At 34.9% G+C, this 24,670-nt stretch overlaps 1 protein-coding gene across 1 annotated transcript in view; it reads left to right on the top strand.

The window, feature by feature from the left end:
• Positions 1 to 24,670, top strand: part of ITGB5 (integrin subunit beta 5) — a 211,419-nt gene that overhangs the window by 97,960 nt on the left and 88,789 nt on the right. The window contains exons 6-7 of the mRNA XM_051985464.1: positions 20,898 to 21,059; positions 21,539 to 21,634. Coding sequence (XP_051841424.1) covers positions 20,898 to 21,059; positions 21,539 to 21,634 — 258 coding nt within the window. The remainder of the gene's footprint in view (positions 1 to 20,897; positions 21,060 to 21,538; positions 21,635 to 24,670) is intronic.

Genomic DNA, 24,670 nt, shown 5'->3' with positions numbered 1-24,670 from the left:
CCCACCTCTCCTAGACAGCAAGTAATCCAATATAGAGTAAATGTGTGCGATTCTTCTAAACATTTCCACATTTATTATGCTGCAAAAGAAAAATTAAATCAAAAGAAAAAAATGAGAAAAACACAAGCAAGCAAGCAAGCAAATAACAACAACAACAAACTTGAAAATACTATGTTGTGATCCCTATTCAGTCCCCATATTCCTCTCTAGTTTGTGTAAGTCTCTTAGCAGACAAATTCTAAGGCCATGGTGGACAACGGTAGGTAGCCCAACAGTCCATTGTATATGGCTGGAATCATGGATGCTTTGAGGAAGAAAGGATCTTAAAGTTCCTTAAAATCCAACCACTTCGTTTTACAGATGAAGAATCTGCAGATCAGAGAGAACACCTGATCACAAATTTTAAGCTGGAAGGGGCTTTAGAAGCCATTTGTCCAACCCTCTCATTTTATAGATGTGGGAATCGATCTTAAAGAAGTCAAAATATCTTGCCCGATGTCACATAATTACTAAATGACAGAGCTGGGATTTGAACCCGCATTCTCTGATTTAAAATCTAGCACTTTTTTATGTACCATGTCTTTATGTACCATGTCTTTCCTAAAATCATTTGTCCAAAGTCTTACAGTTGAAAATTCTTGTATCCAAACTCGTCTTACTGAAAATTTTTTTATGCCAAGTTCATTGGTTTTTTTTGGTTTGTTTTTGTTTTGCTATGCCACATAGATACACAAACAATAAGCTAGAATGTGAGAAAGAAAAATAAGTCTTTAGACTTTGGTCCTGTCCCCTGAGAAGCCAAGCTATTTGACATTTTCATTCTCATTAATGAAAATGAGAGTAATATTTATATGTTCTTTAAGAAGAAGCCAGGAAAAAACAACTTTAAAAACCAAACCAAACAAAATGCCAAACAAAGAAAAAAAAATTGGCAATATCAAATCAAGATAGTTTATTTAGAGATTGTGATTTGAGACTTTTACAGTGACATCTGGTGGTTTCCAGTTATTGTTGCACCTTTAAACCTTTTGAGTTTGGTAATAATTAGGGCTTTTTCTTCCTTTTTTTTTTTTCTATTCAGTTACATAATTTTATTTAATATTACCCACAGGTAAAGTAGATCTGCCCAACTTAAAGTTTTTATAATTAATCTGAATTAGAGTTTTAGTTTCATTGCCATTTCTAGAGAAGCATAGGTACATTGAGGAAAGAGCAGGACTGGGATGTGGGAGATCCTGGTAATTGTCTCTATTGTGTCACTATCTACCTCTGTGATGTTAAACAAGTCAATCTCTTTGGGCACTAGTTTTCCTTATCCATATAAAGAGAAAGTTAGACTAGGTTTTCCTATACTACAAAGTTTGCATCTATGAAATAAAGTTTTTTGGTTCTAGTTCCAGCTCCCATTCCATCTCATTTTTCCAATGCATGCATTTCTAAATACATTGATAATTCTTTGGCTCCCATCCACCTTCACATAGCTCTGAACCCATAAAGAGGTATCTTTGCTCTTCTTAAAGATTTAAAAAGGTAAATAAATATTCTATATTTTCTCTTGATTTCTGTTGTAAGAGCTCTCATTCAGGAATCATAGAATGAAGTCAACTTAATTAGCATTCTTAATATAGAATATTTTAATTTGCTTTCAGTTACATATAAAAACAATTTTAAACATTCTTTATTTAAAGAGTTTTGACTTACAAATTCTTTCCTCCCTTTGAGAAGGCAAGCAATTTGATAAAGATTATATGTATGCAATCAACAAGCATTTTATGTACCTACCGGGTTCTAAGAGACAGTATGCTAAGAGCTGGGGATACAAAGAAAGATAAAAAGAAGTCCTTTTTTCCAGGAATTCAAAATCTAATGGAAAAGACAACATGCATTCCTAAGTAAAAACAAGATATAGACGGGATTAATTGGAATCATCACAGAGGAACTCTGTAGCATTAAGGGAGATTGGGAAAGACTTTTTGTAGAAATGGACTTGGAAAGGACTTTAGAGGCCACCCTGTTGAACTTGTGTTCAAACAAGACTGTGCTACAATTTTCATATCTCAGACCTTGTCTGAAGATCCCAAGTGATGAGGGGAACTCACTACTTCTTGTGACAGTTCCTTCCATTTTCTTCAGATAGCTTCTATTAGATCATTTTGTTTTCTCATAACAAGTCTAAATCTGCATCCCTACAACTTCTACTCATTATTCCCCCTTTTACTATTTGGGGCCAATTAAAATTAATCTGATCTCTTTTCCACAGGAGAATCTTTCACATATTAAAGACTTCTTTATAGTTCCTCTCCTCTCCTTTGGTCTTGTACAGACTACAGACTGTCTTAAGCTGATTCTCATATGACATGATCTAAGGTCCTCCATCATCCTGATTTCTGTCCTCAAGTAGTTTCTAGTTTATCAACTAACTAACATGGGTATTTATCAACTCTTCTATCTCCCCTCTACATTCTATTTCACTTACCATCTTTTATCTTCTTCTACATAAATAAGTAAAAAGTAATTTCACATTTTCCCAGAATTTTTTTGTCAAATAATGGGTTCTTATCCCCAAAGCTGTAGTCTTTGGGTTTATCAAACAGTAGATTCCCATAGTCATTGACTTCTAAACATTTTCACGTTTATCATGCTGCAAAAGAAAAATTAAATCAAAAGAAAAAAATGAGAAAAAAGCAAGCAAGCAAATGACAACAACAACAAACTTGAAAATATTATGTTGTCATCCCCATTCAGTCCCCATATTCCTCTCTAGTTTGTGTAAGTCTCTTAGCAGACAAATTCTTTAAGAAGAAGCCAGGATACAACATATGTGCGCAGATCTGTACAGTTCTCTTGCTGCACAAGAAAAATTGAATTCAGAAGGTAAAAATAACCTGGGAAGAAAAACAAAAATTCAAGTAGTCCACATTTATTTCCCAGTGTTCTTTCTCTGGGTGTAGCTGGTTCTGTTCATCATTGATCAATTAGAACTGAATTGGATCTTCTCATTGCCGAAGATATCCACTTCCATCAGAATATATCCTCATGTAGTATTGTTGTTGAAGTGAATAATGATCTCCTGATTTTGCTCATTTCACTTAGCATCAGTTTGTGTATGTCTCTCCAAGCCTCTTTGTATTCATCCTGATGGTCATTTCTTACAGAACAATAATATTCCATAACATTCATATACCACAATTTACCCAGCCATTCTCCAATTGATGGGCATCCATTCATTTTCCAGTTTCTAGCCACTACAAACAGGGCTGCCACAAACATTTTGGCACATACAGGTCCCTTTCCCTTCTTTAGTATTTATTTGGGGTATAAGCCCAATAGAAACACTGCTGGATCAAAGGGTATGCACAGTTTGATAACTTTTTGAGCATAGTTCCAAATTGCTCTCCAGAATGGTTGGATCTGTTTACAGCTCCACCAATAGTGCATCAGTGTCCCAGTTTTCCCACATCCCCTCCAACATTCCTCATTATCTTTTCTGTCATCTAGCCAATCTGACAGGTTATGTAGTAAATACCAAATGGTTTTGATGATTTCCCCTTTTATAACTTTAGGTCTGGTTCAGCTAGGCTATCTTCCTTTGCATTTTTTCCCCTTGATTCCTTTGATATTCTTGAAACAGTTTGATATGAAAAAGATCATAGATGCCCTATAGCTCTTTAAGAGCCTATAGTATGATGAGAAAGACAGCAGACAAAAGCCCAAAACATCTCCAAAGCAATATTGAATTCCATTCATTAAAATATGGTGTCTTCATCAAGGGAGCTAATAATTCTACGGAGGTGTTTGTTGAGGAGATGGTATTGGATTCATTTCTGGGTACCATACCACATTTTAAGATGGATATTAACAATGTTTCCATTGGAATGTTTCCAAAGAAGAGAAAATAGTATGATGAGAGCTATTAAAAATCAGGCAGATGAAGAAAAGTTGAATGAACAAAGAATGTTTAATTTGGTTAAAGGAAGGCTAAGGAAGACATAATGGTCACTTTCAAAGACATGAAGAGAGAGCTTCTAGGGATAAAGGAGATTAGGTTTATTCCTCCTTTCTCCAGAAATCACAGTAAGGAACATCAGATAGAAGTTGAGAGAGAGAGAGAGAGAGAGAGGAAAAGTAACTTATCTTGGTCTAATCTGAGGAAGAACTTTTTTATAATAACTTTTTATTTCTCAAAATACATGCAAAGATAGTTTTCAATATTCACCCTTGCAAAACCTTGTATCCAAATTTTTCTCTCTCCCTCCTCCCTCTTCTAGACAGTAAGTAATCCAATATAGGTTAAACATGTGCAATTCTTCTAAACATATTTCTATATTTATCATGCTGCACAAGAAAAATCAGATCAACAAGGGAAAAATGAGAAAGAAAAAAACCAATCAAACAATAACACCAACCAAAAAAGGTGAAAATACTCTGTTGTGATCTACTTTCAGTTTCCATAGTCCTCTCTCTAGATTCAGATGACTCTTTCCATCACAAGTCTATTGCAATTGGCCTGAATCATGAGGAAGAACTTTTTAACAGATCAAATTGTGAATGGTAATGGAACCAAGATCAACTTCCTCAGATCATATAAGTAGTCACATAGATAGTAAATAACAAGCCAGTATTTAAACCCAAGTCCTCTGACTCCAAATCAAACACCTCTTTCTTATTATTTATTATTATTTCAAATTTTAATTTTTCTCCAGTTAAAACAAATTGTTTATATTTGTGTTTAAAACTTTGAGTTACAGTACTTAGCACAGTACTTGGCACATAGGTGCTTATTGATAGTTAAGGTTTCTTTTTAGTAACCAGTACATCAGTATGTGATACTGATCAATTATCAGTAGTATATTATCTTTTTAATATATTGTAATACTCTACTTGTAAATACTGTCAATGCTCATTGGGAATATTGTCCCTAGTTTTCTTTCTCTGCTTTATATCAAATATGGCATAGGAGACCATATTGCTATCGGAAAGAGATTAGAAAGGTGCCTTCCTTTCTGATTAGTGAAAACAGTTTTGTAATATTTGAATTGGTTGTTCTTGAATGTCTGGTGGAACCATTTATGATATTTAATTTTCTGATACTGGATTATTTTAATAGCCTGTTTCTTCCTTTCTTAAGCAGGATATTTTATGTTTTTGTAGGTATTCATGTAAATTCTCTAAATTATCAATTCTGTAAGCATATAATTGGGTAAAATTATTTTCAATTATTTCTTTTATCTTCAATTATTGTAAGTGGTCATTTTTCATTTTTGATAAGAGTATTTTTTTTCTTTTAAAATGAAATATCTTGTTAGATTTTCTCTTAAAAATAGTTTTAGATTCTCTTCCTCATCCCCACACTCAGCCCCAATAAAGCACGTTTTTCAAATTGTACCATGCTCTCATTAAACTGTCTTTCAAGATCAAACTCCACTCTTAGAGGGCCAATGTGCACCTGTCTATTATTCTGAAGAAGGGACTACTGCATTAGATAGAAGACTAGATTTGAGTTGGGAAGTCAAGTTTAAATGCCATCTATGCAATTTACTGGTTATACAAACAGGGGCTATTCACTGAGCCTCTCAGAATCTTAGTTTCTTCATCTGCAAAATGGGAATGATAATTCCTATCATACTTTATTGAGTAACTATGAAACTCAGAAGAGATAGCACATTTAAACAGTTTTACAAATTTTACCTTGCTGTATGTGAGATATACCAGTGTGATACAGGAGAACAAACACTCGGGTCTCCCCCATTAAGGGTAGGCTTTGATGTGAGAGGACCTGGATTTGATCCACTTCTGATGCTTTCTTTCTTTACAATTTTGGACAAATCACTTAACCTCCCCAGAATTTCAGTTTTCTGTAAAATGTTGAAGTTGAACTAGATATAATCTCCTTGGTCCCTTCCAGCTCTACATCTATGATTCTATTATATTTTTTTTTAAGTAGGAGACTAAGCCAAATCCCATATTAAGTCATTTTCAATTTCACATTTGCGTATACTTTTGGGGGAGAGGGGAGGTTGTTTTGTTTTTAAACTTTAGCATGCTCTTTGAGTGTCCTCATGCCTGGCATGCTTTCCCTTCTTTACTTCTACCGACCTTCTTGGCTTCTTTAAGTTCAACTAAAATTCCATCTCCTCCAGGCCTTTCCTAACTCCCCTTAATTTCAGTGCCTTCCTGAATATCTTTGCTTTGAACATGTATGTTTGCATATTGTTTCTTCCATTAGATTGTGAGCTCCTTCAGAACAAGAACTATCTTTTGCTTCTTTTATGTATCTCTAGCACTGAGCACAATACATATTTGGTACTTTAAAAATGTTCATTGAATTAAATTGAATAATACATTGATGCTTTTTATTCATAGAAGTGACTAGGAAATGCTCCTTTTAAGCTACATGGACTCCAGTGTATTTAACATAATCAAATCTAGGTCAATCTGTACAAAACCTTCCTCACGTTCCTGTCCATTTTACCATAGCAACCTGCTCCCTAGGGCAGGTGAGAGAGGAGGAAAGGGGCTAGTGAAGGACCTGTGACTCTGCTTCCCTAAGTTATTGCTCAGTGATGGACTTGGCTTTTCTTTTAGGCTCTGGATTGCCCTGGCCAGTCTCCAGTAGATTAGCATTTTTCCTCTTGAGGTCTGGGGTGAGATCTGGAAGATCTAGACTGATAGCATAGTTGACTGTTCTCCAAGTTAGTGCTAAATTCTGTTTATATGTGCTCTGTTTTCATAGTTTGTTGTTTATTGGGCTCAGTTGTTGGCTCATGAAACATTGTCATCTACTCAAAATTTAAGAAAATTAAAGGGAGCTTTGGTCACGTGCATAGTCTCTGGGTTGGAAGAATTCAGGTCAGTGGCTAGGAGACAAAGTGAGTCATAAGAAAGCAAAAGCTTTGCTTGCATGCCATTAGTGTGTTTAGGAAGAAGAAAGAAGGCAACAATGTAAATAATGCTTAATTTGCTGGAATATATAGCATATGCCATGCCCTCAAACTGACATAATCATAGTATGACTCTGAACAAGTCATTTTTTGTCTACCTCAGTTTACTCAATTGTAAAGTAAGGATCATAATAGCGTTGTTTTGAAGATAAAGTTAGGTAATTTTATAAAGCACGTGACATAGTTTCTGGTACATGGTAGGAACTTTTAAAATGTTTATTAGTTTCCTCCCTCCTAAGGAAGAAGAGTTTATTTATGAATGTTTTTTGTTTGGTTCCTTTTAACTCACCCAGTTATTTGAACAATGATTTCCCTTTGCCCTGAGTAAATGAGATAATGTTTAGATGTTGAAGTATTTTTGAATTTCTCATCAGGAGAACCAGACTCAGGCAACTTTTCTACCACTTCCCATTCTAGTTAAAGTAGAATAATTTTCTTATACTACCTGATCAATTGAAGTCTGAGCAAAATCAGGACTCACAAATTGGCTGTCTTTCCTACTTTAGGTAGAAATCATGGAGCCTTAGATTAAGAAAAAAAATTCTTTTTATTCTTTTAATATTATATTTTTCCAACATGCAAAGATAGTTTTTAGCATTCATCTTTGAAAAACCTTGTGCTCCAAATTTTTCTCCCTCTCCTTCCCCCTCCCCTTTCCCCAAGATAGCAAGCCATCTGATATACATTAAAGATGTGTGATTCTTCTAAACATATTTCCATATTTGTCATGTTGAGCAAGAAAAATCAGATCAAAAGGGAAATACAAGAAAGAAAGAAAAACAAGCAAACATAAGAACAAATCTTAGCACTCATTTAATCCAGCCATCAGTCATTGAGTTTGGATTCAAGTAAAGTGCTAAATCAAGTACACTTTGCTGTTTAAAAAAGATACATTCCTAAAATAGGACATAACAATTATGTCAACAAGATATAAGAAGACACCCTGTTTTCCAGAGCTGTGCCCTGAGCTTGGCATAACAACAATCCTTTGCACTCACCCTCTGGATAATCTCACCCTTTGGCAAAATCACATAATTATTATATTATTTTGACCAGCACCAGATGTTCTCTGGGATTGGACAAGGACTAGACAAGTACCCATGTTCTCGTCATGAAGCCCTGCTATGAATTAAACTTGTCTCTTGTTGCTGTTACTTCTCATTGTCAGGGCTACAGCTCACTGGATAGTCACTGAGAGAAGTATTGAGATCTCCCCTGCCTCAGGTCTCCCCTATTAGGGGTAGGGCCCCAGCACATGTTTCTACATGCCCTCCTTATTTGCAAGCCATTTCTATCACTTTGAAATTAAACTTTTGTTCAATTCCTGACTTTTCTGTCTGTAGTGTGTAGTCTGTTAGACTCCAGACATCCACAAGTTAGAAGCTGGTTCAATCCAGTTTGGTCTCATTGACTATTGCATTTTGGTGAATCAAATCACATTTAATTTTATTTAAAATTGTTGTTTCCCCCAGTTACATATAGAAACATTATTTTTTGATTATTTATGTACATTCATATATGTGTGTGTGTGTGTGTGTGTGTGTGTGTGTATACACACACACACACACACATATATATTTTTACATATTTCCTTATGACTCATGTTGGGAGAAAAAAAGTAGAACAAAAGGGAAAAACCATGAAAAAAAAAAGGAAGAAAAAGAAAAAAAAAGTGAACATAGCACATGTTGATTTATATTTAGTCTCCATAGTTCCTTCTCTGTCATTGAATGGCATTTTCCATCCAAAGTTTATTGGAGTTGCCTTGGATCATTGAACTACTTAGAAGAAGCAAGTCCATCATATTTGATCATTGCACAATCTTGCTGTTGCTGGGTACAATATTTTCCTGGTTCTACTTGTTTCACTCAGCATTGATTCATGTAAATATTTTCCAGTCTTTCTAAAAACAGTCTGTTCATTATTTTTTACAGAACAATAATACTCCATTATTTTCATATACCATAACTTATTTAGCCATTCCCCAGTTGATGGGCATTTACTCATTTTCCAATTCTTTGCTACCATGAAAGGAGCTGTTACACATATCAAATCATATTTTAATTGCTCTAAGGGAATTGAAAAAATGCTATGGTGAATCTCTTTATAAAATGAAAAATACTTGTATAAAGAAAACAATGCTCTTCTCCCCTGTCAATTAATTTCTGTTCACATTAATCTACCAAAAATTATCTCCATAGTAAATATAGTGTCTTCTGTCCTAGCTCTCCCTGACTTTTGTGTGGTACGTGACACCATTAAGTACCCTATCTATCTTATAAAAAGTTGATACTCATTGTTTTTATGATATCATAGAAGTTTTTAAAGATTTCATTTCCTCCTGTGTCCTCTTTTCTGTGATGACATCATCTAATCTAATCTTTTCATTTAATAAATGGTAAAACTGAGAGTCAGCAATATTTATTGTCTTAACAAGGTCATAATAAGCAGTTGAGTTGGAATTTAAACTCACATTGAATGGCTCTTTTCAACAATGAGATGATGCAAACCAATTCCAGTTATTTAGTGATGAAGAGAGCCATCTACACCCAAAGAGAGGATCACGGGAGCTGAGTGTGGACCACAACATAGCATTCTCACTCTTTCTTTTGTTGTTTGCTTGCATTCTGTTTTCTTTCCCATTTTTTTTTTCCTTCTTGATCTGATTTTTCTTGTGCAGCAAGATAATTGTATAAATATGCCAAGCTCAGGGTCAAAGTTGAAAAATTATCCATGAATATGTTTTGTAAATAAAAAGCTTTAATAAAAAATAAATAAATAAACTCACATTGAATACAAATCCAATATCCTTCTTCTGGACTATGACTCTGTTCAGTCCAGGTTCTGCTTTTATTTTTATTTTTAAAAAGTGACATGTTTCAATAAAAACAAAACATTAAACATGAATGCAAATCACTTAAATCACCTAGGAATATTTATGGTAAATTAATTTTACCCATAAAATAATTTTTTAATCACTCTCACCAAATATATAGCAGGATTCTTTGTCTATTCATTCTAACTCTTATCTGGTTTTAATTAGTGTGTACTCCATTGTTCTAGTTTTTTTTTTTTTTAAATTTGTGTTGTTTCATCAAGGTCTTTCCACATTTCTTTGTATTATTTATACTTGTCTTAATGACACTAGAGTACTATATTCTATTCCTTTAATAAATTGATTTATTTGACCACTTCTATTTTTTCTTGGACATCTATATTAATATGCAGGTTTTTGTGACTTGCATATAATGATGCAATGAAAGTATTTGAACAGAAAACATTTTTGTTACTTTTGATAACATTTTGAAGGCATATAGGAATTATGCCTTCATATAGTAATATAATAGAATTATTGGATCAAAGACTTTAATTATTTTTGTAACTTTTATTCAAATACCATTTTTATTTCAATAAGTCATAAGAGTATTTTTCCACAACTAATACTGAAATTTTCTTACTTTTAATTTGACAATTGGTTGGGTGTCAGGTGATACTTTTTTCATTTTCCATCTTTTTAATTATTAGTGAAATTAAGCATTTTTCCAAATGTGATTATTAACAAACTGTTTCCTTTTCTGAAAATTGCCTTTATGTTCTTTGTCCTCTTATATATTGTGGATTGAATTAGCTTTGTGTCTTAACAATTCCATATATTTATCAAGTTTATTATTTCTCATTTGATATAAATGTCAAATTATTAACCTGTTGTATAGAAACATGTATTTCTCTAAGTATTATATTCCCACAAATATTTTCTTAATTTCTTATTTACTTTGTTGTTTTAATTAAATTTTTTGTGGCACAGAAACTTGTTTTACATAGTCAAGCATATAAATCTTGTTCTTACAAGAATACTTTGTTACCTTGGAAAAGCATTCATCTTCTCTTCCTATTTGAAACAAATAGATTATTCCATTTTCTGTCATATTTTAAAGGGTTTTTTCTTTATTTTTTACAGCTGTACAACTGTAAAATTCAGATGTAAAACACTGAAGGACTGATTTGTAATAGGGGTCTAAATTCTTTCCCCATGAAATTGTTAACTTACTTCCCAGGAATATTAGTTAAATAGTGAAACTTTTCCCTCTTTGTTTTCTATAAGTTTATCTAATACTCATATTTTGTATACTTATATTAGATTCCTTGAGTATCTATTATGTGTTATTGATTTGTTTCTCAAATTTTTTTCAGCCTATTTTTTTTTCTTTATACTTTCCTTCTTAGGAGAGCTTATCCATTTTGACAGCTTCAGTTGACATCTGTATCCAAATGATTCCCAGATCTGTATGCCTGATTATTACCTTTTTATGCAAATTCAAATTTCCTTTATTCCTCCATTACTATTCAACCATTATGTGATTGCTCTGTTCTTGTCTCAGATCTAGCATGTCCAGAACAGAACCCATCTTTTCATCTTTTCTCATCTTTAATAACTGCCCTTCTCAATTTTAAAGTATGTTACCTGAATCCACTGTGTCTGGTGCTTTTGTAATTTGTGTGAATCTGAAATTTTATATCCTGAGTTGGATTTTTTTTTTTAAAACAAAGAATATTTGCATGTAGTGTTTCTTAAAAATTTTTTTTAAATTTTCCTATTTTTATTTTTTTGGCAGGCAATTAGGGTTAAGTGATTTGCCCAGGTTCACACAGCTAGGCAGTATCAAGTATTTGAGGCGGGATTTGAACTCAGATCCTCCTGATTCCAAGGCTGATGCTCTATCCATTGCATCTTCTTAAAAATTTAAACTAAAACCAGCTTTGACCCTTAATACGTGGTGGGAGATGCTGATGCTGCTGGGGATTCCTGTCTATGGACAATTTCTCTGCTCACTTGGCCACAGAGTGTTATGCATTACTTATATCGGTTCTGCAAGCCTAGATTAAGAGGTTTGTCTTCTTTCAGTTCCCATTTTGCATGTGGTCCAGGTGACATTGAAATTAGTCTTGGAAATACAGTAGCCATCTGGCTAAATGGGGGGGGGGGTAGCTTTGAACTTAGAAGGCTGATAGCAACACAGAGAATTTGAAAATCTGTAAGGTGAGTGAGTTGGGAACTTATGTATAAAGAAAGAAATAAAAGAAGAAAAAGAGAGGAAGGAAGGGAGGGAGACAGACAGACAGAGATGAGGACAGAGTCAGAGAGAAAGAAACAAATAAAGAGAGAGAGAGAGAGAGAGAGAGAGAGAGAGAGAAGGGAGAGGGGCAGAAACACACACAGAGAGACAGAGGGATAGAGGGGAAGGGGGAAAGGGAGACAGAGACAGACAGACAAAGAGAAAGACAGAGACATAAGCCATAATAGGTTGGTAAAGGTAGTTCTCATACTGAGGGTTTCCTAGGCTAAGTAATTCACAAATTCTTTCCATCTTCACAAATATAGTGCTATATTTGTGAGGAGGGAACTCGGGTCTGGGGATGCATACTGGGGGAGGGTATCATCTGAATAAAATAATACAATCATAAATTTGGAACTGCAAGGGACATGTAAGTAAGGAGCAGCGTCTTTGAACTTGACCTCTGTTTCTTAATAGGATGATCATTCCATGATACCACAGTATCTCCTCATGATAGAAAGCATGAGAGTATATGAGTTTTCTAAGGAAGAGAGAATTTAGAATGAGAAGAACAGTGAACTGTAAGTTGAACCTTAAAGGTTTGTCTTGGTCTTAATGAAAGAACACTTGGAATACTTACAGTACAATCTAAGGAAACTCTTCAAATATGAAGGGCATTTAGGTAAGATCATACAACCATATCTAGTCTACTGGAACCAGAAAGGGATTGCATATGCCTTGCTAGGACCCTGGAGGGAATGGAGCACTTTCCCAAACTGGTAAAGTCTAATGGGTTTTAATGGTAGGTATTCTTATTGGGGCTAGCAGGATAAGATCTTGGCTAATGGGATTGAAGATGTTGGACCTAGGATTGGTGGTAGATTCCTGGCAAGGAAAAGTGGGAGGGAAGAGAAAGAGAAGGGGGGGATATCGAAGGCTAGTTTAGACTCAGATTCCTCTCTAGTGGGAAAGGAGCTTTGGGCCCTTACTGCTGGTCTTTCTTTGACCCTCATCCTGAGACTCGTTCATTTGGGGGGTTGGGAAGGCTGCTATTGGGGCCATTATAGCCCTGACTCAGGACTGGAGGAAAAAGACTCATGAGAAGACTATGTCTAAGCAGAGGCTTCTGACTCACCCCAGTCCCTGGGAGTAGGAGAGGTAATTAAGTGTTTTGATTTAAAAGACCTATCCTTCCAGCTCTTGTTTAGCCTTAGGCTACAAACTGTGCCAATGTCAACATGATGCTGAAAGCAACGATTTCCTGAAGTCAGGACTCAGTAGGAAGAATCTGCTCCCAGAGAAGGACTGATTAGAGATGTGGTGGCTACAGCAAGCCAGACTGAAAACAGAAATACTGTCTGCCAGGCACTAGGGAGGGCTGAATCATTGTGTCAGCTGTCACATAGGTCTGAAACCAAACCCAAACCCAACCACAAAATCCATCTTTACAAGCCTCAATTCTTTGTTATTCTAATTAATTAAAAATCTCTCCCTAATCATCTTTCATTTTCTTCCCTAAGTTTAGGTCTCAGTTTTATTTGGAAAAATAATGGACAAATTTTCCATTTCACCATTTAATTATTCAAATTCAGAGCACCATTTTAGAGCTCCTTTTTTTTTCTTTGTTCAGTTGTTTTCAACTGAAAACAATTTCCTGTCTGACCCTTCAAATTAATTTTAATTAATTAAATTCAGAGCAAAGATATTGGAGTAGTTTGCTATTTCCTTTTCCGGCTTATTTTACAAATGAGGAAACTAAGGCAAACAGAATTAAGGAACTAGTTCAGGGTCACATAGGTGGTATTTGAGGCCAGATTTTAACTCAGGTTCTTCTGAAGCCAGATCCAGCACTCTAACCACTAAGCCACCTTTCTGTCCATTTAGAGATCCTTTAGGAAACATGAAATAATTGAATCTCAGAATTGGAAGAAACCTTAGAAGCCATCCTGGCCTATTCATGCCTTAACAAGAATACCGTCAATTTATCTCTTATTTGGCTATTAAACGCAAAGGGTCCATCTTTTCCAGTTCTCCCTATAGAGACCTGCAAATAGTAGATAACAAACAAATGTTTGCTGAAAATGAAATTATTACTAGGTTTCCCAGAGTTGTAATGAGTTTTGTGGATATTGGGGTCTCACAATGAAATAGAATTTATTAGCACATGGCTGGAAAGAATCATAGAGAAGATTGAAACGATTCTGGACTTGTCCCTTGCCCTTCAGCAATCTGGTAAAGCTAATGGACTCCCCCTCAGATAATGTTTTGTTAAGTTTACCTATATAATTTCAATATTTGTTTTAAAACTTAACATTTAAAAATTTTTTAAACTTATTTTTAAAAATTTATGTTTTCAAGAATAAAATGCATAGGATTGATTATAAAGGAAAACCATTATGTTGAAATACTGTTTTATATATATTTATTTATACATTTTAAATAAAGATAACATTATATATTGTTATATTTATATACATAATTATTTATTTATACATTTATATCCAGCTGTGTGAGGGAGGGGTCACAAACCTACCCACTATATTCTTTTAAAGTTTAATCTGCCTTGCTAACATTTCTAAGTCTAGCCAATCAACAAAACAGTAACTCAGGCCTTGATTTATAGAAGAAGCTGATGTCCAAGTAGAAAACAGTTAGAAGGAAAATTTAACAATCAGCTCAGGTTGAAGCTGGCTCTAGCACACCCCTGGTTCTTTCCAGTTCTGATAATCAGCAAGCATTAATTGTCTCTTGTGTTTTAGGGATGGTTTTGTCATATTTGGCAATGAAAAAGTCCCTAGTATCATGACTACTACTAAGGAAATAAATGTCTGTGATTCTATTTTCACAGATGTAGAACCCTAAAGTCTAAATGCCTTCTTTTGTATTTAAAGGAACTAATACCCCTAGAAGTTAAGTAATTTAAACATTAGTGTACATTAACTCAAACCCAGGTCTTCTGACTTCTAGTCTTGACTCTGATCATGGGCAAGAAGTCACTTGGCTTTTCTAAGTTTAAGTTTTTTCATCCATAAGATTAAAGATTTAATTAAACTAATTGATATTCAAAATTCCAGTTCTAGATTCTACAAGCCTATGGTCCTATAGTGAAGCTAAACCTGAGACTCAAATTTCCCATTTCTTTGTGCTAGAATCCTTAGGAAAGAAAGAGATATTTATTAAGCTCTTACTATTCATCAGGCATGGGCAGCTAAGTGGCTGAATGGGTAGATTGTCAGAGAGGCAGAAAGATTCATCTTCCTGAGTTCAAATCTGGTTTTAGGCATTTACTAACTGTGTGACTCTGAGCAAGTCATTTAACTTTGCTTCAGTTTTTTTTTTGTCATTAAAATGAGCTGAAGAGGGAAATAGCAACTACTCCAGTCTCTTTGCCAAGAAAATGGGGTCATAAAGAGCCTGAAATGATAGCAATAGCAACAAAAATGTGTCAGGCACTATGCTAAGCACATTGCAAGAACCAAATGAGAGAATATTTGTAACAACCACTTTGAGAGGTAGTGCTATTATCATCCCCATTTTGATGGGTCACACAGCCAGTATCTGAAGTTGGATTTGAATTCATGAATTCACATGAATTCAAATCCAAGTCTTCCTGATTCCAGGACTGGAGCTCTGTCTGCCCATATTTCCTTCTTCTCCCAGAGCTTCTTTCTTCAAATATGGGGTATAAACTCTACAGGCTTCAGTGTAGATCATCATACAGTCCAAGCTGTCAGCAGGGAAGGCTGTTTCTAATTGAAATACGCTAATGAGCCATCACTTGTAAAATTTCCAGCTTAGAAGGCCAGTTCTGGCTCTCAACTAAGCAAGTGCTAAAAAACTCACCCACAACTGCCAACACTGTTATTACCAGCTATTGCCATTATATAACCAGAACCTATTTCTTAGCCAAAGAAAATTGAAGCTGGTGGAGAGTATATGAGATTCTACTGAGGTATCCACTCTTTGCCTAATTACCTGCTTACCTATAGTCTACTTCACCTTATTCTTTGGGTTTTTCTTGATCTTTTTCTCCTTTTTTCCTTTTAGTTCTTTACTCATGCTTCTCTCTAAATCTTCCCATTCAGCTCTGATCTAATGTGAATGTGGGTCTCTTCCGTCTTACCTTTATTATTCTTTCCTAGCTGGGGAAAAAATGTGGAAACAATAAGCCTCTTCTATACTATTGTATCTAGTTATCCAGTATTTTGTGTCATGTCTGGTTCATCCATTAGCAAAAGTAAATAAGAGTTGACAGTGTCTGTTCCCCTTGATCATTCAAGCATCCTTAGGGATGGAGAGCATGGGTTTATATTTTCAACCCCTGAAGCTCCTGAATTCCTTCATTCATTTAAGTAATCATAAAGCTTTGTCTGACTTTCATCAATGAAGATATTCACATATAGCTTGGCAATTTTTTCTCTTTTTAAAAATTCTTTACTATAAGGGACTGGGAATAGGAAGAGGAATATAATGAAAAATACAGCAAATGCAAAAATATTAAATAGCTATAAATTTTTAAAATTGTAAAAATAATTTTTAAATATAAAATTGTAAGAATGTATTTAAATATATAGATACTTTTCAAAGTAAAATTTAAAAAATCAATAAGCATTTATTTTCTAAAATACAGACTTTTTGGAGAATCCATATTTATCTTTCCCTCCACTCCTAGGAAACCATTCCTTATAATAAGGTGTTAAAAAAAAAAAGAAGAGTGGTGGGGGTAGAGGGGTTAAGGAATAAAGAGTGGGGGTTAAGGGACAATTCAGCAAAATTTGTCAATACATAAGAATCTAATATCTATCATCTTCCATATTCATATGTGAATGAATATTCTTCTACTTCTAAAAAAGAGGGAGGGATATGCCTTCCCATTAAGCAATTTTTGAGGAGAGTCAAGCTTATTTAGTAGTTATAATTTCACAGGACCAGTTTTGATTGTCTTGTGTTGTTTTCTTTCCATTTATATAGTTTGAGTCATGATACATGGTTCATGGAAATCTTCCCATCATTTTTTGTAATTTGTCATATCGTTTGTCTCATTATATTGGTGCGCCAAAACTTATTTAGCCATTTCTCAAACATCTGAGTATTTCCTCTGTTTCTAGTTGCTGATGTTGTAGATGCTGCTACAAATATTTTGTTGTATTTGGGAGCTTTTTAAAAAAAATCATTGATCTTTTTGGAGTATATGCCTAAGTGTAATCTCAGAGTCAAAGAGTATGGATTATGGTCATCTTCTTCATGAAATTGTTTTCAATAATAGTCAAATTATTTTACAGATTCAGCATTGAAACATTAGTGCTCCTGGCAATTTTTAAATCCCACAGAGTTTTCTCCTAGGAATATAACTGAAGGAGCCTAGTATTTGGAATTAGAGAGATGTCATGTTGTTTGTTTTTAAATCACTTCAGTGGTGCCTGACTCTTTGTGACTTCATTTGAGGTTTTCTTGGCAAAGTTCCTATAGTGATTTGCCATTTTTTTCTCCAACTTATTTTACAGTTGAGCAAACTGGGGCAAACAGGACTAAGTAATTTGCCTAGCATCATATATCTAGTAAGTATCTGAGTTCAGATTTGAACTCAGATCTTCTTGTCTCTAAGCTGGCATTTTATCTACTGTGCCTGTGTTCATATCCCAATTCTAGCATATATTGACTACAGGCAAATCATTTCCTAAGTCTCAGTTTCCTCACCTTTTAAGTGATCTCTGGTGTAAGGAGGCAGCTATGATATACAGATAAAGCAATGGAATCTGGGAGTCAAAGGATGTCGTTCTTCAAATATTGGTCTCATCATTTGTTACCAGCATGATCTTAAGCTCTCAGGGACTTAATTTTCTTATCTGTAAAAATGATGGAGTTGGACTAGATAGTCTTCTGAGGTCCTTTCTGTTCTACTCCCCATGTACTGAGTACATGTGGGTGACTTCTAGCTCCATGACACAAAGATGACAAAGTTGTTGGTGTCTTAGGTTGGTTACTTTTGTGTGCTTTGTTGACCTTTTAGTCATTCAGCACAAGGAAAAACCCCATCATGGATCAGTTGGGTGGCTCCTGCTTTTTCTATAACATAGTTATAGAAATGCCATTGTCAGGGCTATGAAGATTCCCTCCAGTGTGTGTAGTCGTGCATACATGTGGCAGTGCCCTGAGTTCGAAGCATTGGTCTATACCCTGAATTCCCAGCCTCCTTTTTTAACTTTTTGTATATCACAGGCTTTTTTTGGAAATATAGTAAGGTCTGTGGACCCCTTCTTTGAATTTTTTAAAATGCATAAAATAAAATATATAGGGTTGTAAGTGAAATCAAATTATGTTTAAATAGAATTATTAAAAAATTTTAAAAGTTCTCAGAACTTTTATTTTAGAGAGAAATTAGGCTAAAAAGATTACTGAAGGAAATTAAATTTAGGATAATTGAAAAACCAGTAACGGTCCCAGAAAACAGTTAATGAAACATGCCATTCTTCTCGTAGCAGAGACAGGGCATATTGTTTTAGAACACTGTATATATTTTTGTTGTTGTAGAGTTTTTAGTCATGTCTGACTTTTTATGGCCTTGTTTGGGGTTTTCTTGGGAAGTATATTGGAGTGTTTTGCCATTTCCTTTTCCAACTCATTTTACAGATCAGAAACTGAGGCAAACTGGGTTGACTTGCTCAGGATTACACAGTTAGTGTAGTCTGAGGTCGGATTTGAACTTAGCACTCTATCCAATGAGCCACCTAAGCTGCCCAATATAGTGTATGTATTATTATACAATAGAAATCTAGACCTAATGCTTAAAGGAAATTTTGTCAGGTATCTAGGACTATCTCTTCATTTAATAGAATAGAAAACTGAGGGCCAGGGAGTTCAATGATTCATAGGATTCTCTGTAAGGGCCTTCAACTGCCACTGCTATTTGTAATTGAAAGATGGGAACTTCCCACTAGATAACAAATCCCGAGTACTGTGAGCAAACATGATAATTGCAAAAGGAGATCTCTCCTTTGTTTTTCTTATCTCCTATTCAATGTGAAAGGAAATTAATTATAGGATTTATCTTCCATGTATGTTCATAATAAATGAATAGGGTGAAGAGATTTGTTTTTCATAAAGAAAGTTTTATTTGGTGCCCAACAGATTTTTAAAGTATCATAAAAAAGGATCCAGATGTGCAAAAAAAAAGGCCAGATGTACAAGGAGCTGGAAACTGAATTAATGCCTACCTATTGGGCTGAATAAGTTACAGAATATTAGTGTAATGGAATATTATTATGCTATAAGAAATGATCAGCAGGATGACTTCAGAAAGGCCGGGAGAGACTTATCTAAATTAATGCTAAGTGAAGTGAGTAGAACCAAGAGAACATTGTGCTTAGCAACAATAAAGTGTCATAAAGTTCTTTCTCCAGTCTACTTTCCCCACCCCCAATAACACTGCTATTTCTTTAATATCTCAATTGGATAACTTAATTATTTTACCAAATAATGCTGTATTTGACAAGCTTTGATAGGGACAAGTATCCCAAGTTAGAAAGCTCCTAATCTTGAGAATAGACATATTCAATAAAAAAGAAAAATAAACTTATTTTGCTTGCTGAAATGCTTTAATTCCATTAATTTTTCTTAGTTATAAAACAGACTTGTTCAGGGCACTGGGAAACACATCTGTCCAAAGATTTAAGAGGGCAAAGCCACTTAGAATCATGTCCTCATATTCCCTTGTGTCTACTTAAAGTATCATAGAGAAGGTATTTGGCTCAATGACCATAACTGGCCAGGTAGTAAGCTCAATCACAACAATATACAATAACCAATGAAGTCATGTGGGATAAATATTGTAAATAATTTACAAGAGTGTGTTTCAGGGAAGAAAATCAGGATCAGGAATACTTTTAGTGGTTTGAAAAAATTGTTGAATTACCCAGAGGAAGCTCATGGGCCAATCTGGGCCAAAGCTTTCTGAGATACACCCATGCTTATGCAAGCTTCCCCTGCCTGGGATGTTTCTTTGTCAATATGTCTTTGGAATACTTCCCAATGTTCTTGCACATGGGCTATAGATGGATGGATGTGACAAGTTACTCACCTTTGATTCATTCCAAAGTCCTTGAAGAATGGTTAAAGACCTTAGCTAAATATCCTTTGATCCAGCAGTACTATTACTGGGCTTATATCCCAAAGAAATCTTAGAGAAGGGAAAGGAACCTGTATGTGCAAGAATGTTTGTGGCAATTCTCTTTGGAGTGGCAAGAAACTGGAAACTGAATGGATGCCCATCAATTGGAGAATGGCTGAATAAATTGTGGTATATGAATGTTATGGAATATTATGGTTCTGTAAGAAACAACCAGCAGGATGATGTCAGAGAGGCTTGGGGAGATTTACATGAACTGATGCTGAGTGAAATGAGCAGAACCACATCATTATACCATGATTGATTCTGATAGCCAGGGCTCTCTTCACAATGAGATGATTCAAACCAGTTCTAATTGTTCAGTAATGAAGAGAGTTATCTACACCCAGAGAGAGGACTATGGGAAATGAGTGTGGAACACAACATAGCATTCTCACTCTTTCTGTTATTGTTTGCTTGCATTTTTGTTTTCGTTCTCAGGTGGTTTTTTTTTTCTAAATCCAATTTTTCTTGTGCAGGCAAGATAACTGTATAAATATGTATACATGTATTGTATTTAACATATACTTTAACATATTTAACACGTATTGGACTACCTCCCAGCTAGGAAAGGGGGTGGGGGGAAGGAGGGAAAAAAGTTGGAATAGAAGATTTTCAAGGGTCAATGTTGAAAAATTACCCATGCATATGTTTTATAAATAAAAAGCTATAATAATAATTTTTTAAAAGACCTTAGCTAAGGACTCAGGTATTTTCATTTGTCTTTTCTTTCCACAGGAGAAGATTGGTTGGCGGAAGGAAGCTCTCCACCTGCTGGTGTTCACATCAGATGACGTGCCACATATTGCCCTGGATGGCAAACTGGGAGGCTTGGTGCAGCCACATGATGGGCAGTGCCATCTGAATGAAGCCAATGAATATACTGCATCCAAGCAGATGGTAAGTGGGCAACAACAGATGCTTGTAGAGGTTTCTTCTTGACCCAGTGTCGTCTTCTATTTTTTTAGGCAGAATCAGTTATAGGAATAGCCTACTTGTCCATTGGACTCTGCCTCTAGGCCCTAACTTAGACTTCCATTCCAAACTCTCCTGGTTCTTGGACTTCCATATATCCTCTTTTTACATATCCTTTATTTCCATTTGTAGAATTTAAATATTTCTTGATGACTCCTATGGACAGAAGGGAATCCTGCATTATCTTCTTTAATTCCCTACCAAGCAGTTATATCCTTTAAAAGAAGGGATGTTAGGCCCAGAAAAGAAGCCTGGGAAAGTTAGAGTTGGCTTTTGGTTCATTATATATATTACCCCTATGGAAAAGGTATCCTACATAGAAGGATTAAACTGCTAAGTGGACACCAGAAAGTCAGTTCTGTGAGTTCCAGAAAGTCTCAGATACTTCTTGGTCTTGTTCCTAGGACTATCCATCGTTAGCTCTTCTTGGAGAGAAACTGGCAGAGAACAACATCCACCTGATATTTGCTGTAACAAAGAACCATTACATGCTATACAAGGTAAAGGGGTTAAAGGCATGGGCTCTCTGGCATTGGAAAGTAATTCTGATTTCAAGGGGAAAGAGATTAAAAATGTAAAAAATGGGAGTAGATTAGTCAACAGCTTTGGTTGAATATTCTTAGTATAGGTCCTATTTTATAGATCAGGAGAGATTGAGAGGAACAAAAAATTCTTGTCCTTACTCTGAAATCATTATAAATAGAATGCTATCTCAGAATGGAAATACTTTGATAGAGATCCTGTAGTTAGTAGCTTAAAGTACTATAATAATGTGAGCTGTTACTCTGGAGTGATTGAAGTAACTGTAGGAAGCTATTGGGGAGAGGAGGGAGTATAAAATAGGAAACTTGGTTTTATTTATACAGCATGTGCTCATTTAAATAAAACAAAACAGAAAAAATCAAGTCAGCCCTGAACCTGTGCTCCCTGGCAATGGAAGAACATTGGCTTGTTGCATCTTCTTCCTCCACTTAACCTTTTAATGCCTGCACCACTTCCCCTTTAACCTGAGGTCCTAGAAGTTGAGAAAGGTATCTTCTTGCCTGACTGTATTTTTCCTCTGCTTTTAATAATCTGCAGTCAAAACTGAAGTAATGAGACTATCTTGGTTAAATACCACTCAATCTTTTCCTGAAGTCTTTGCCTCTTCCCACTTTCCCCTTTTGCTCTAAGAAGTTCCTAAAAGATGGAAAACATGGCACAAGTGTTTTTTTCCTTCTTACTCTACTTGATTTCCTATTTTTTGTTTGTTTGTTTGTTTGTTTTTTGTATACATGGGAGAATAAACATTTCTTTCCTCTATATATCTAGACTGCCCCAAGTACCAACATGTTCTTTTTTTTTTTCTGGCCTGCCTCAAATAACATCCTAAAATGGTGGTGTGGCCTACTGACTAGATTCCTCACTTCTAAGTCCTGCCTCTGACAATTAAAAGTTGTATGTATATATATATATATATATATATATATATATATATAGGCAGGTTCATATAACCTCTTGGTATCTTTGAAAAACTCTTTAAAACTTGAAATTGCCAACCTGCACTAGTGGAAGTAACTTTTTCTTATGGGGTTCACTATATCAATGAAATCATAGGTCTAATTTAACCAAACAAAGGATGATATCCATGCAAATAGTTTTCCTTTCCTGTGCACTCTTTCATAACTTTAGTTAATATGACTAGTTTAATTTCCTCTCCTTTCTGATCAATGGGTCTTTAACACTGAATAGCCTTTGCCAAGTAGAGTCTTGGCAATTTACTTCTTCAGTACTGTTTTTTCCAAGGGGACCAAGTCTTATTTTTCTTTCTGAACATCTTGAACAAAAAGAATTTAAAAAACACTCTTCAAGGTGGTTTTCCCACAAACTCTTTCATTTAACTATTACATTAGTCAAGGAAAGGGAGAAAATCAATATGTAAGCCTGCTGAATTTTGAGTGTTAATTTACTTGGATGACACCTTAGACAATGATACAGGAATCAGTAAGGAGAATAAGGCTTGTCTTTCAGATTTAATCTAACGTTTCATCCAAAAATTTCACTTATATGCTATCCAGAGATCTTTTTGGAAGTAGAATTTTATTGATTTGTTTGAATTGCCCTTGAAAAGAGAAGTATTGGCACTTAAGGCTCTTAGAAATGTTTTCATTTGGATTTTGAACAAAGAGTCAGGGATGTGTTCCGATAAAACTTAACTGTGTTAAGATATAACAGGTGGAATTGCAGGAAAATGTTGGGAGTGTAAAAGGTGGTGTCTGTGGTTTCAAAGAGCCATGTATCTTGAAGGGATCATCTCAGACCACTCAAATGATCCTAGAAATAATGTTGTCCTCCTTTATTTCCATAGAGAAGAAGATGCTGCCATCTCTCTTCAACAAATCTAACTGCTTTGTTTTTTTGTATATGTGGGAGAAGAAACATTTCTTTCCTCTATATATCTAGACTGCCCCAAGTACCAACATGTTCTTTTTTTTTTCTGGCCTGCCTCAAATAACATCCTAAAATGGTGGTGTGGCCTACTGACTAGATTCCTCACTTCTAAGTCCTGCCTCTGACAATTAAAAGTTGTATGTATATATATATATATATATATATATATATATATAGCAGGTTCATATAACCTCTTGGTATCTTTGAAAAACTCTTTAAAACTTGAAATTGCCAACCTGCACTAGTGGAAGTAACTTTTTCTTATGGGGTTCACTATATCAATGAAATCATAGGTCTAATTTAACCAAACAAAGGATGATATCCATGCAAATAGTTTTCCTTTCCTGTGCACTCTTTCATAACTTTAGTTAATATGACTAGTTTAATTTCCTCTCCTTTCTGATCAATGGGTCTTTAACACTGAATAGCCTTTGCCAAGTAGAGTCTTGGCAATTTACTTCTTCAGTACTGTTTTTTCCAAGGGGACCAAGTCTTATTTTTCTTTCTGAACATCTTGAACAAAAAGAATTTAAAAAACACTCTTCAAGGTGGTTTTCCCACAAACTCTTTCATTTAACTATTACATTAGTCAAGGAAAGGGAGAAAATCAATATGTAAGCCTGCTGAATTTTGAGTGTTAATTTACTTGGATGACACCTTAGACAATGATACAGGAATCAGTAAGGAGAATAAGGCTTGTCTTTCAGATTTAATCTAACGTTTCATCCAAAAATTTCACTTATATGCTATCCAGAGATCTTTTTGGAAGTAGAATTTTATTGATTTGTTTGAATTGCCCTTGAAAAGAGAAGTATTGGCACTTAAGGCTCTTAGAAATGTTTTCATTTGGATTTTGAACAAAGAGTCAGGGATGTGTTCCGATAAAACTTAACTGTGTTAAGATATAACAGGTGGAATTGCAGGAAAATGTTGGGAGTGTAAAAGGTGGTGTCTGTGGTTTCAAAGAGCCATGTATCTTGAAGGGATCATCTCAGACCACTCAAATGATCCTAGAAATAATGTTGTCCTCCTTTATTTCCATAGAGAAGAAGATGCTGCCATCTCTCTTCAACAAATCTAACTGCTTTGTTTTTTTGTATATGTGG

The sequence above is a fragment of the Antechinus flavipes genome, chromosome 3 (assembly GCF_016432865.1).
Source record: "Antechinus flavipes isolate AdamAnt ecotype Samford, QLD, Australia chromosome 3, AdamAnt_v2, whole genome shotgun sequence".
Lineage (NCBI taxonomy): Eukaryota > Metazoa > Chordata > Mammalia > Dasyuromorphia > Dasyuridae > Antechinus > Antechinus flavipes.
Note: the sequence above shows the minus strand (reverse complement) of the source record. Positions and strands in the feature narration are given on the sequence as shown.